At 41.1% G+C, this 14,176-nt stretch overlaps 1 protein-coding gene across 1 annotated transcript in view; it reads right to left on the minus strand.

Annotated features, from left to right (window-relative positions):
• LOC135507562 (metallophosphoesterase 1-like) overlaps positions 1-14,176 on the minus strand; it is a 33,191-nt gene that overhangs the window by 10,559 nt on the left and 8,456 nt on the right. Inside the window, exons 5-6 of the mRNA XM_064927081.1 lie at positions 6,973-7,084; positions 5,562-5,639 (exon numbers count right to left, since the gene is read on the minus strand). Of these exons, the coding sequence (XP_064783153.1) occupies positions 5,562-5,639; positions 6,973-7,084 (190 nt within the window). The remainder of the gene's footprint in view (positions 1-5,561; positions 5,640-6,972; positions 7,085-14,176) is intronic.

Below are 14,176 nucleotides of genomic sequence, written 5' to 3' on the forward strand. Positions count from 1 at the left end.
GTGTAGTGGTTGTTACTATGTAATAGTGTAGTGGTTGTTACTATGTAACAGGGGTTATTACTATGTAACAGTGTAGTGGTTGTTACTATGTAATAGTGTAGTGGTTGTTACTATGTAATAGTGTAGTGGTTGTTACTATGTAACAGGGGTTGTTACTATGTAACAGTGTAGTGGTTGTTACTATGTAATAGTGTAGTGGTTGTTACTATGTAACAGGGGTTGTTACTATGTAACAGTGTAGTGGTTATTACTATGTAACAGAGGTTATTACTATGTAACCGGGGTTATTACTATGTAACAGGGGTTATTACTATGTAGCAGTGTAGTGGTTGTTACTATGTAACAGGGGTTGTTACTATGTAATAGTGTAGTGGTTGTTACTATGTAACAGGGGTTATTACTATGTAACAGGGGTTATTACTATGTAGCAGTGTAGTGGTTGTTACTATGTAACAGGGGTTATTACTATGTAACAGGGGTTATTACTATGTAACGGGGTTATTACTATGTAACAGTGTAGTGGCTGTTACTATGTAACAGTGTAGTGGTTGTTACTATGTAACAGGGTTATTAATATGTAACAGTGTAGTGGGTATTACTATGTAACAGGGGTTATTACTATAACAGTGTAGTGGTTATTACTATGTAACAGTGTAGTGGCTGTTACTATGTAACAGTGTAGTGGTTATTACTATGTAACAGTGTAGTGGTTATTACTATGTAACAGTGTAGTGGTTAATACTATGTAACAGGGGTTATTACTATGTAACAGAGTAGGGGTTGTTACTATGTAACAGTGTAGTGGTTATTACTATGTAACAGTGTAGTGGTTATTACTATGTAACAGGGGTTATTACTATGTAACAGTGTAGTGGGTATTACTATGTAACAGGGGTTATTACTATGTAACAGTGTAGTGGTTGTTACTATGTAACAGGGGTTGTTACTATGTAACAGTGTAGTGGGTATTACTATGTAACAGGGGTTGTTACTATGTAACAGTGTAGTGGTTGTTACTATGTAACAGGGGTTGTTACTATGTAACAGTGTAGTGGTTATTACTATGTACCAGTGTAGTGGTTATTACTATGTAACAGTGTAGTGGTTGTTACTATGTAACAGTGTAGTGGTTGTTACTATGTAACAGGGGTTGTTACTATGTAACAGGGGTTATTACTATAAGTGTTGTGGTTGTTACTATGTAACAGTGTAGTGGTTATTACTGTGTAACAGTGTAGTGGTTATTACTATGTAACAGGGGTTGTTACTATATAACAGTGAAGTGGTTGTTACTATGTAACAGGGGTTATTACTATGTAACAGTGTAGTGGTTATTACTATTTAACAGTGTAGTTGTTATTACTATGTAACAGGGGTTGTTACTATGTAACAGGGGTTATTACTATTTAACAGTGTAGTGGTTGTTACTATGTAACAGGGGTTGTTACTATGTAATAGGGGTTATTACTATGTAACAGTGTAGTGGTTATTACTATGTAACAGTGTAGTTGTTATTACTATGTAACAGGGGTTATTACTATGTAACAGGGGTTGTTACTATTTATCAGGGGTTATTACTATAACAGTGTAGTGGTTATTACAATGTAACCATGTAGTGGTTATTACTATGTAACAGTGTAGTGGTTGTTACTATGTAACAGGGGTTGTTACTATATATCAGGGGTTATTACTATAACAGTGCAGTGGTTGTTACTATGTAACAGTGTAGTGGTTGTTACTATGTAACAGGGGTTATTAATATGTAACAGTGTTGTGGTTATTACTATGTAACAGTGTAGTGGTTGTTACTATGTAACAGTGTAGTCGTTATTACTATGTAACAGTGTAGTGGTTGTTACTATGTAACAGGGGTTATTACTATGTAACAGTGTAGTGGTTGTTACTATGTAACAGTGTAGTGGTTGTTACTATGTAACAGGGGTTTTTACTATGTAACAGGGGTTATTACTATGTAACAGTGTAGTGGTTGTTACTATGTAACAGTGTAGTGGTTATTACTATGTAACAGTGTAGTGGTTGTTACTATGTAACAGTGTAGTGGTTATTACTATGTAACAGGGGTTATAACTATGTAACAGTGTAGTGGTTATTACTATGTAACAGTGTAGTGGTTGTTACTATGTAACAGTGTAGTGGGTATTACTATGTAACAGTGTAGTGGTTGTTACTATGTAACAGTGTAGTGGGTATTACTATGTAACAGTGTAGTGGTTGTTACTATGTAACAGTGTAGTGGTTGTTACTATGTAACAGTGTAGTGGTTGTTACTATGCAACAGGGGTTGTTACTATGTAACAGGGGTTGTTACTATAACAGTGTTGTGGTTGTTACTATGTAACAGTGTAGTGGTTGTTACTATGTAACAGGGGTTATTACTAAGTAACAGTGTAGTGGTTATTACTATGTAACAGTGTAGTTGTTATTACTATGTAACAGGGGTTGTTACTATGTAACAGTGTAGTTGTTATTACTATGTAACAGGGGTTATTACTATGTAACAGTGTAGTTGTTATTACTATGTAACAGGGGTTATTACTGTGTAACAGGGGTTGTTACTATGTAACAGTGTAGTTGTTATTACTATGTAACAGGGGTTATTACTATGTAACAGGGGTTGTTACTATGTAACAGTGTAGTTGTTATTACTATGTAACAGGGGTTATTACTATGTAACAGGGGTTGTTACTATTTATCAGGGGTTATTACTATACCAGTGTAGTGGTTATTACTATGTAACAGTGTTGTGGTTATTACTATGTAACAGGGGTTATTACTATGTAACAGTGTTGTGGTTATTACTATGTAACAGTGTAGTGGTTGTTACTATGTAACAGTGTAGTGGGTGTTACTATGTAACAGGGGTTATTACTATGTAACAGTGTAGTGGTTGTTACTATGTAACAGAGTAGTGGTTGTTACTATGTAACAGGGGTTATTACTATGTAACAGAGTAGTGGTTGTTACTATGTAACAGGGGTTGTTACTATGTAACAGTGTAGTGGTTGTTACTATGTAACAGGGGTTATTACTATGTAACAGGGGTTATTACTATGTAACGGGTTATTACTATGTAGCAGTGTAGTGGTTGTTACTATGTAACGGGTTATTACTATGTAACAGAGTAGTGGTTGTTACTATGTAACAGTGTAGTGGTTATTACTATGTAACAGAGGTTATTACTATGTAGCAGTGTAGTGGTTGTTACTATGTAACAGGGGTTATTACTATGTAACAGTGTAGTGGTTATTACTATGTAACAGGGGTTGTTACTATGTAACAGTGTAGTGGTTGTTACTATGTAACGGGTTATTACTATGTAACGGGTTATTACTATGTAGCAGTGTAGTGGTTGTTACTATGTAACAGTGTAGTGGTTGTTACTATGTAATAGTGTAGTGGTTGTTACTATGTAACAGGGGTTATTACTATGTAACAGTGTAGTGGTTGTTACTATGTAATAGTGTAGTGGTTGTTACTATGTAATAGTGTAGTGGTTGTTACTATGTAACAGGGGTTGTTACTATGTAACAGTGTAGTGGTTGTTACTATGTAACAGGGGTTGTTACTATGTAACAGTGTAGTGGTTGTTACTATGTAACAGGGGTTATTACTATGTAACAGGGGTTATTACTATGTAACGGGTTATTACTATGTAGCAGTGTAGTGGTTGTTACTATGTAACGGGTTATTACTATGTAACAGAGTAGTGGTTGTTACTATGTAACAGTGTAGTGGTTATTACTATGTAACAGGGGTTATTACTATGTAGCAGTGTAGTGGTTGTTACTATGTAACAGGGGTTATTACTATGTAACAGTGTAGTGGTTATTACTATGTAATAGTGTAGTGGTTATTACTATGTAACGGGTTATTACTATGTAACGGGTTATTACTATGTAGCAGTGTAGTGGTTATTACTATGTAACAGTGTAGTGGTTGTTACTATGTAATAGTGTAGTGGTTGTTACTATGTAACAGGGGTTATTACTATGTAACAGTGTAGTGGTTGTTACTATGTAATAGTGTAGTGGTTGTTACTATGTAATAGTGTAGTGGTTGTTACTATGTAACAGGGGTTGTTACTATGTAACAGTGTAGTGGTTGTTACTATGTAATAGTGTAGTGGTTGTTACTATGTAACAGGGGTTGTTACTATGTAACAGTGTAGTGGTTATTACTATGTAACAGAGGTTATTACTATGTAACAGGGGTTATTACTATGTAACAGGGGTTATTACTATGTAGCAGTGTAGTGGTTGTTACTATGTAACAGGGGTTGTTACTATGTAATAGTGTAGTGGTTGTTACTATGTAACAGGGGTTATTACTATGTAACAGGGGTTATTACTATGTAGCAGTGTAGTGGTTGTTACTATGTAACAGGGGTTATTACTATGTAACAGGGGTTATTACTATGTAACGGGTTATTACTATGTAGCAGTGTAGTGGTTGTTACTATGTAACGGGTTATTACTATGTAACAGTGTAGTGGTTGTTACTATGTAATAGTGTAGTGGTTGTTACTATGTAACAGGGGTTGTTACTATGTAACAGTGTAGTGGTTATTACTATGTAACAGAGGTTATTACTATGTAGCAGTGTAGTGGTTGTTACTATGTAACAGGGGTTATTACTATGTAACAGGGGTTATTACTATGTAACGGGTTATTACTATGTAACAGGGGTTATTACTATGTAACAGGGGTTATTACTATGTAACAGAGTAGTGGTTGTTACCATGTAACAGTGTAGTGGTTGTTACTATGTAACAGGGGTTGTTACTATGTAACAGAGTAGTGGTTGTTACTATGTAACAGGGGTTATTACTATGTAACAGAGTAGTGGTTGTTACTATGTAACAGTGTAGTGGTTGTTACTATGTAGCAGTGTATTGGTTGTTACTATGTAACAGTGTAGTGGTTATTACTATGTAACAGGGGTTGTTACTATGTAACAGTGTAGTGGTTATTACTATGTAACAGGGGTTGTTACTATGTAAGAGTGTAGTGGTTGTTACTATGTAACAGTGTAGTGGTTATTACTATGTAACAGGGGTTGTTACTATGTAACAGAGTAGTGGTTGTTACTATGTAACAGTGTAGTGGTTGTTACTATGTAGCAGTGTATTGGTTGTTACTATGTAACAGTGTAGTGGTTATTACTATGTAGCAGTGTATTGGTTGTTACTATGGAACAGTGTAGTGGTTATTACTATGTAACAGGGGTTGTTACCATGTAACAGTGTAGTGGTTATTACTATGTAACAGGGGTTGTTACTATGTAACAGTGTAGTGGTTATTACTATGTAACAGGGGTTGTTACTATGTAACAGTGTAGTGGTTGTTACTATGTAACAGTGTAGTGGTTGTTACTATGTAACAGTGTAGTGGTTGTTACTATGTAACAGTGTAGTGGTTATTACTATGTAACAGTGTAGTGGTTGTTACTATGTAACAGTGTAGTTGTTGTTACTATGTAACAGGGGTTATTACTATGTAACAGAGTAGGGGTTGTTACTATGTAATAAAGATTGCATCTACCTGCAGGATGATAGGTGTAGTGGAAGGATAGGTCCACGCGTCTTGGCAGTATTCTCTTATAATGCTGGACTCAGAATTCTGGCAGATAACAAAACATTAAAGTGAAACAGAGGAGAGGAGCATTGTTGTACATACAGTCGCAATATACACACTGTTTTATCGCGCGTGCAATATTTTCCAAGGCCCTTCTCCCCGATTGCTTAGTTTTTCCAGGCAGCCAGCTCCCGGAAGAGTCTTGGTGGTTCCAAACTTCCTCCATTTAAGAATGATGGAGGTCACTGTGTTCTTGGGGACCTTCAATGCTGCAGACATTTTTTGGGACCCTTCCTCAGATCTGTGCCTCGACACAATCCTGTCTCGGAGCTCTACGGACAATTCCTTCAACCTCATGGCTTGGTTTTTTGCTCTGACGTGCACTGTCAACTGTGAGACCTTATACAGACAGGTGTGTGCCTTTCCAAATCATATTCATTCAATTGAACTTACCACAGGTGGACTCTTATCAAGTTGTAGAAACATCAAGGATGATCAATAGAAACAGGATGCACCTGAGCTCAATTTCGAGTCTCCTAGCAACGGGTCTGAATACTTATGTACATAAAGTATTTCAGTTTTTAAATTTGAATAAATTAGGAAAACCTGTTTTCTCTTTGTCATGATGGGGTATTGTGTGTAGATTGAAGAAAAACATTTTAAAAATCCATTTTAGAATAAGGCTGAAATGTAGTTATGAGTTAAACAGTATGTAAACATGATTAAAGTGTTCCATTATTAAAGTGACCAGTGTTTCCATGTCTATGTATATAGAGCAGCATCCTCTAAGGTGCAGGGTTGAGCAACCGGGTGGTGCAGTCTCTAAGGTGCAGGGGTGAGTAACCAGGTGGTGCAGTCTCTAAGGTGCAGGTTTGAGTAACCGGGTGGTAAAATCTCTAAGGTGCAGGGTTGAGTAACCGGGTGGTAAAATCTCTAAGGTGCAGGGTTGAGTAACCGGGTTGTAGCCGGCTAGTGATGGCTATTTAACAGTCTGATGGCCTTGAGATAGAGGCTGTTTTCAGTCTCTCTGTTCCAGCTCGGGGTGAACAGGACGTGGCTCGGGTGATTGATGTCCTTGATTATCTTTTCAGCCTTCCTGTGACATCGGGTGGTTTAGGTGTCCTGGAGGGCAGGTAGTTTGTCCCCGGTGATGGGTTGGAGAGACCACACTACCCTCTGGAGAGCCCTGAGGTTGCGGGTGGTGCAGTTGCAGTACCAGGCGGTGAAGAACCTCACCTTCTCCCTGTAAGCTGTCTCGTCATTGTTGGTAATCAAGCCTACTACTGTTGTATCGTCTGCAAACTTAATGATTGAGTTGGAGGCGTGATTGGCCACGCAGTCGTGGGTGAACAGGGTGTGTGGGTGGTAGAAGACCCACCTGTAGTAGTGAACAGTTGAGGTCCCTGGACAGTGTGTGAAGCTGTTTCTCCACTGATTGGCAGATAGGACAACCGTCACCATGCAACGCCACGCTGTTGACCAACAGAAAGCTAGAGAAAAAAACAACGAGAGACGCAAACCTGTTCACCAGTAGAGTGAAAACACCTTAGGGTTCATACCGTAGAGAGACAACACCTTAGGGTTCATACAGTAGAGAGACAACACCTTAGGGTTCATACAGTAGAGAGACAACACCTTAGGGTTTATACAGTAGAGAGACAACACCTTAGGGTTTATACAGTAAAGAGACAACACCTTAGGGTTTATACAGTAGAGAGACAACACCTTGGGGTTTATACAGTAGAGAGACAACACCTTAGGGTTTATACAGTAGAGAGACAACACCTTGGGGTTCATACAGTAGAGAGACAACCCCTTAGGGTTCATACAGTAGAGAGACAACACCTTAGGGTTTATACAGTAGAGAGAGACAACACCTTGGGGTTCATACAGTAGAGAGACAACAGCTTAGGGTTTATACAGTAGAGAGACAACACCTTAGGGTTTATACAGTAGAGAGACAACCCCTTAGGGTTCATACAGTAGAGAGACAACACCTTAGGGTTCATACAGTAGAGAGACAACACCTTGGGGTTTATACAGTAGAGAGACAACACCTTAGGGTTTATACAGTAGAGAAACAACACCTTAGGGTTTATACAGTAGAGAGACAACACCTTAGGGTTCATACAGTAGAGAGACAACACCTTGGGGGTTATACAGTAGAGAGACAACACCTTAGGGTTTATACAGTAGAGAGACAACACCTTAGGGTTTATACAGTAGAGAGACAACACCTTAGGGTTTATACAGTAGAGAGACAACACCTTAGTGTTTATACAGTAGAGAGACAACACCTTGGGGTTTATACAGTAGAGAGACAACCCCTTAGGGTTTATACAGTAGAGAGACAACACCTTAGGGTTCATACAGTAGAGAGAGACAACACCTTAGGGTTTATACAGTAGAGAGACAGAGACAACACCTTGGGGTTTATACAGTAGAGAGAGAGAGACAACACCTTAGGGTTTATACAGTAGAGAGACAGAGACAACACCTTGGGGTTTATACAGTAGAGAGACAACACCTTAGGGTTTATACAGTAGAGAGACAGAGACAACACCTTAGGGTTTATACAGTAGAGAGACAACACCTTGGGGTTTATACAGTAGAGAGACAACACCTTAGGGTTTATACAGTAGAGAGACAACACCTTAGGGTTTATACAGTAGAGAGACAACCCCTTAGGGTTTATACAGTAGAGAGAGACAACACCTTAGGGTTTATACAGTAGAGAGACAACACCTTAGGGTTTATACAGTAGAGAGAGACAACACCTTAGGGTTTATACAGTAGAGAGACAACACCTTAGGGTTTATACAGTAGAGAGACAACACCTTAGGGTTCATACAGTAGAGAGACAGAGACAACACCTTGGGGTTTATACAGTAGAGAGACAACACCTTAGGGTTTATACAGTAGAGAGACAACACCTTAGGGTTCATACAGTAGAGAGACAGAGACAACACCTTGGGGTTTATACAGTAGAGAGACAACACCTTGGGGTTTATACAGTAGAGAGACAACACCTTAGGGTTCATACAGTAGAGAGAGACAACACCTTAGGGTTTATACAGTAGAGAGACAGAGACAACACCTTAGGGTTTATACAGTAGAGAGACAACACCTTAGGGTTTATACAGTAGAGAGACAACACCTTAGGGTTCATACAGTAGAGAGACAACACCTTAGGGTTTATACAGTAGAGAGACAACACCTTAGGGTTTATACAGTAGAGAGACAACACCTTAGGGTTCATACAGTAGAGAGACAACACCTTAGGGTTCATACAGTAGAGAGACAACACCTTGGGGTTTATACAGTAGAGAGAGAACACCTTAGGGTTCATACCGTAGAGAGAGAGACAACACCTTAGGGTTTATACAGTAGAGAGACAACACCTTAGGGTTTATACAGTAGAGAGACAACACCTTAGGGTTTATACAGTAGAGAGACAACACCTTAGGGTTTATACAGTAGAGAGACAACACCTTGGGGTTTATACAGTAGAGAGACAACACCTTAGGGTTTATACAGTAGAGAGACAACACCTTGGGGGTTATACAGTAGAGAGACAACACCTTAGGGTTTATACAGTAGAGAGACAACACCTTGGGGTTATACAGTAGAGAGACAACACCTTGGGGTTTATACAGTAGAGAGACAACACCTTAGGGTTCATACCGTAGAGAGAGAGACAACACCTTAGGGTTTATACAGTAGAGAGACAACACCTTAGGGTTTATACAGTAGAGAGCCAACACCTTTGGGTTTATACAGTAGAGAGACAACACCTTGGGGTTCATACAGTAGAGAGACAACACCTTAGGGTTCATACAGTAGAGAGAGAGACAACACCTTAGGGTTCATACAGTAGAGAGACAACACCTTAGGGTTTATACAGTAGAGAGACAACACCTTAGGGTTTATACAGTAGAGAGACAACACCTTAGGGTTTATACAGTAGAGAGACAACACCTTAGGGTTTATACAGTAGAGAGACAACACCTTAGGGTTTATACAGTAGAGAGACAGAGACAACACCTTAGGGTTCATACCGTAGAGAGAGACAACACCTTAGGGTTTATACAGTAGAGAGACAACACCTTAGGGTTTATACAGTAGAGAGACAACACCTTGGGGTTTATACAGTAGAGAGAGACAACACCTTAGGGTTTATATAGTAGAGAGACAGAGACAACACCTTAGGGTTCATACCGTAGAGAGAGACAACACCTTAGGGTTTATACAGTAGAGAGACAACACCTTAGGGTTTATACAGTAGAGAGCCAACACCTTAGGGTTTATACAGTAGAGAGACAACACCTTAGGGTTTATACCGTAGAGAGACAACACCTTAGGGTTTATACAGTAGAGAGCCAACACCTTAGGGTTTATACAGTAGAGAGACAACACCTTAGGGTTTATACAGTAGAGAGACAACACCTTTGGGTTTATACAGTAGAGAGACAACACCTTGGGGTTTATACAGTAGAGAGACAACACCTTTGGGTTTATACAGTAGAGAGACAACACCTTGGGGATTATACAGTAGAGAGACAACACCTTAGGGTTTATACAGTAGAGAGACAACCCCTTAGGGTTTATACCAGTAGAGAGACAACACCTTAGGGTTCATACAGTAGAGAGACAACACCTTAGGGTTTATACAGTAGAGAGACAACCCCTTAGGGTTTATACCGTAGAGAGACAACCCCTTAGGGTTTATACCGTAGAGAGACAACACCTTAGGGTTTATACAGTAGAGAGACAACACCTTAGGGTTCATACAGTAGAGAGACAACACCTTAGGGTTTATACAGTAGAGAGACAACACCTTAGGGTTCATACCGTGCAGAGAGACAACACCTTAGGGTTTATACAGTAGAGAGACAACCCCTTAGGGTTTATACAGTAGAGAGACAACACCTTGGGGTTTATACAGTAGAGAGACAACACCTTAGGGTTCATACCGTAGAGAGAGAGACAACACCTTGGGGTTTATACAGTAGAGAGACAACACCTTAGGGTTTATACCGTAGAGAGAGAGACAACACCTTGGGGTTTATACAGTAGAGAGACAACCCCTTAGGGTTTATACAGTAGAGAGACAACACCTTGGGGTTTATACAGTAGAGAGACAACACCTTAGGGTTTATACCGTAGAGAGAGAGACAACACCTTGGGGTTTATACAGTAGAGAGACAACCCCTTAGGGTTTATACAGTAGAGAGACAACACCTTGGGGTTTATACAGTAGAGAGACAACACCTTAGGGTTCATACCGTAGAGAGAGAGACAACACCTTAGGGTTTATACAGTAGAGAGACAACACCTTAGGGTTTATACAGTAGAGAGACAACACCTTAGGGTTTATACCGTAGAGAGAGAGACAACACCTTGGGGTTTATACAGTAGAGAGACAACCCCTTAGGGTTCATACCGTAGAGAGAGAGACAACACCTTGGGGTTTATACAGTAGAGAGACAACACCTTGGGGTTTATACAGTAGAGAGACAACACCTTAGGGTTCATACCGTAGAGAGAGACAACACCTTAGGGTTTATACAGTAGAGAGACAACACCTTAGGGTTTATACAGTAGAGAGAGAGACAACACCTTAGGGTTTATACAGTAGAGAGAGAGACAACACCTTGGGGTTTATACAGTAGAGAGACAACACCTTAGGGTTTATACAGTAGAGAGACAACACCTTAGGGTTCATACCGTAGAGAGACAACACCTTAGGGTTTATACAGTAGAGAGACAACACCTTAGGGTTCATACAGTAGAGAGACAACACCTTAGGGTTTATACAGTAGAGAGACAACACCTTAGGGTTTATACAGTAGAGAGACAACACCTTAGGGTTCATAATCAAATCAAATCAAATCAAATTTTATTTGTCACATACACATGGTTAGCAGATGTTAATGCGAGTGTAGCGAAATGCTTGTGCTTCTAGTTCCGACAATGCAGTAATAACCAACAAGTAATCTAACTAACAATTCCTAAACTACTTTCTTATACACAGTGTAAGGGGATAAAGAATATGTACATAAGGATATATGAATGAGTGATGGTACAGAGCAGCATAGGCAAAATACAGTAGATGGTATCGAGTACAGTATATACATATGAGATGAGTATGTAAACAAAGTGGCATAGTTAAAGTGGCTAGTGATACATGTATTACATAAGGATGCAGTAGATGATATAGAGTACAGTATATACGTATGCATACGAGATGAATAATGTAGGGTAAGTAACATTATATAAGGTAGCATTGTTTAAAGTGGCTAGTGATATATTTACATCATTTCCCATCAATTCCCATTATTAAAGTGGCTGGAGTTGAGTCAGTGTCAGTGTGTTGGCAGCAGCCACTCAATGTTAGTGGTGGCTGTTTAACAGTCTGATGGTCTTGAGATAGAAGCTGTTTTTCAGTCTCTCGGTCCCTGCTTTGATGCACCTGTACTGACCTCACCTTCTGGATGATAGCAGGGTGAACAGGCAGTGGCTCGGGTGGTTGATGTCCTTGATGATCTTTATGGCCTTCCTGTAACATCGGGTGGTGTAGGTGTCCTGGAGGGCAGGTAGTTTGCCCCGGTGATGCGTTGTGCAGACCTCACTACCCTCTGGAGAGCCTTACGGTTGAGGGCGGAGCAGTTGCCGTACCAGGCGGTGATACAGCCCGCCAGGATGCTCTCGATTGTGCATCTGTAGAAGTTTGTGAGTGCTTTTGGTGACAAGCCGAATTTCCTCAGCCTCCTGAGGTTGAAGAGGCGCTGTTGCGCCTTCTTCGCGTTGCTGTCTGTGTGGGTGGACCAATTCAGTTTGTCTGTGATGTGTATGCCGAGGAACTTAAAACTTGCTACTCTCTCCACTACTGTTCCATCGATGTGGATAGGGGGTGTTCCCTCTGCTGTTTCCTGAAGTCCACAATCATCTTCTTAGTTTTGTTGACGTTGAGTGTGAGGTTATTTTCCTGACACCACACTCCGAGGGCCCTCACCTCCTCCCTGTAGGCCGTCTCGTCGTTGTTGGTAATCAAGCCTACCCCTGTTGTGTCGTCCGCAAACTTGATGATTGAGTTGGAGGCGTGCATGGCCACGCAGTCATGGGTGAACAGGGAGTACAGGAGAGGGCTCAGAACGCACCCTTGTGGGGCCCCAGTGTTGAGGATCAGCGGGGAGGAGATGTTGTTACCTACCCTCACCACCTGGGGCGGCCCGTCAGGAAGTCCAGTACCCAGTTGCACAGGGCGGGGTCGAGACCCAGGGTCTCGAGCTTGATGACGAGCTTGGAGGGTACTATGGTGTTGAATGCCGAGCTGTAGTCGATGAACAGCATTCTCACATAGGTATTCCTCTTGTCCAGATGGGTTAGGGCAGTGTGCAGTGTGGTTGAGATTGCATCGTCTGTGGACCTATTTGAGCGGTAAGCAAATTGGAGTGGGTCTAGGGTGTCAGGTAGGGTGGAGGTGATATGGTCCTTGACTAGTCTCTCAAAGCACTTCATGATGACGGAAGTGAGTGCTACGGGCGGTAGTCGTTTAGCTCAGTTACCTTAGCTTTCTTGGGAACAGGAACAATGGTGGCCCTCTTGAAGCATGTGGGAACAGCAGACTGGTATAGGGATTGATTGAATATGTCCGTAAACACACCAGCCAGTTGGTCTGCGCATGCTCTGAGGGCGCGGCTGGGGATGCCGTCTGGGCCTGCAGCCTTGCGAGGGTTAACACGTTTAAATGTTTTACTCACCTCGGCTGCAGTGAAGGAGAGACCGCATGTTTCCGTTGCAGGCCGTGTCAGTGGCACTGTATTGTCCTCAAAGCGGGCAAAAAGTTATTTAGTCTGCCTGGGAGCAAGACATCCTGGTCCGTGACTGGGCTGGATTTCTTCCTGTAGTCCGTGATTGACTGTAGACCCTGCCACATGCCTCTTGTGTCTGAGCCGTTGAATTGAGATTCTACTTTGTCTCTGTACTGACGCTTAGCTTGTTTGATAGCCTTACGGAGGGAATAGCTGCACTGTTTGTATTCAGTCATGTTACCAGACACCTTGCCCTGATTAAAAGCAGTGGTTCGCGCTTTCAGTTTTACGCGAATGCTGCCATCAATCCACGGTTTTTGGTTAGGGAATGTTTTAATCGTTGCTATGGGAACGACATCTTCAACGCACGTTCTAATGAACTCGCACAACGAATCAGCGTATTCGTCAATGTTGTTATCTGACGCAATACGAAACATGTCCCAGTCCACGTGATGGAAGCAGTCTTGGAGTGTGGAGTCAGCTTGGTCGGACCAGCGTTGGACAGACCTCAGCGTGGGAGCTTCTTGTTTTAGTTTCTGTCTGTAGGCAGGGATCAGCAAAATGGAGTCGCGGTCAGCTTTTCCGAAAGGGGGCAGGGCAGGGCCTTATATGCGTCGCGGAAGTTAGAGTAACAGTGATCCAAGGTTTTTCCACCCCTGGTTGCGCAATCGATATGCTGATAAAATTTAGGGAGTCTTGTTTTCAGATTAGCCTTGTTAAAATCCCCAGCAACAATGAATGCAGCCTCCGGATAAATGGTTTCCAGTT

The sequence above is a fragment of the Oncorhynchus masou genome, chromosome 3, assembly GCF_036934945.1.
Source record: "Oncorhynchus masou masou isolate Uvic2021 chromosome 3, UVic_Omas_1.1, whole genome shotgun sequence".
Lineage (NCBI taxonomy): Eukaryota > Metazoa > Chordata > Actinopteri > Salmoniformes > Salmonidae > Oncorhynchus > Oncorhynchus masou.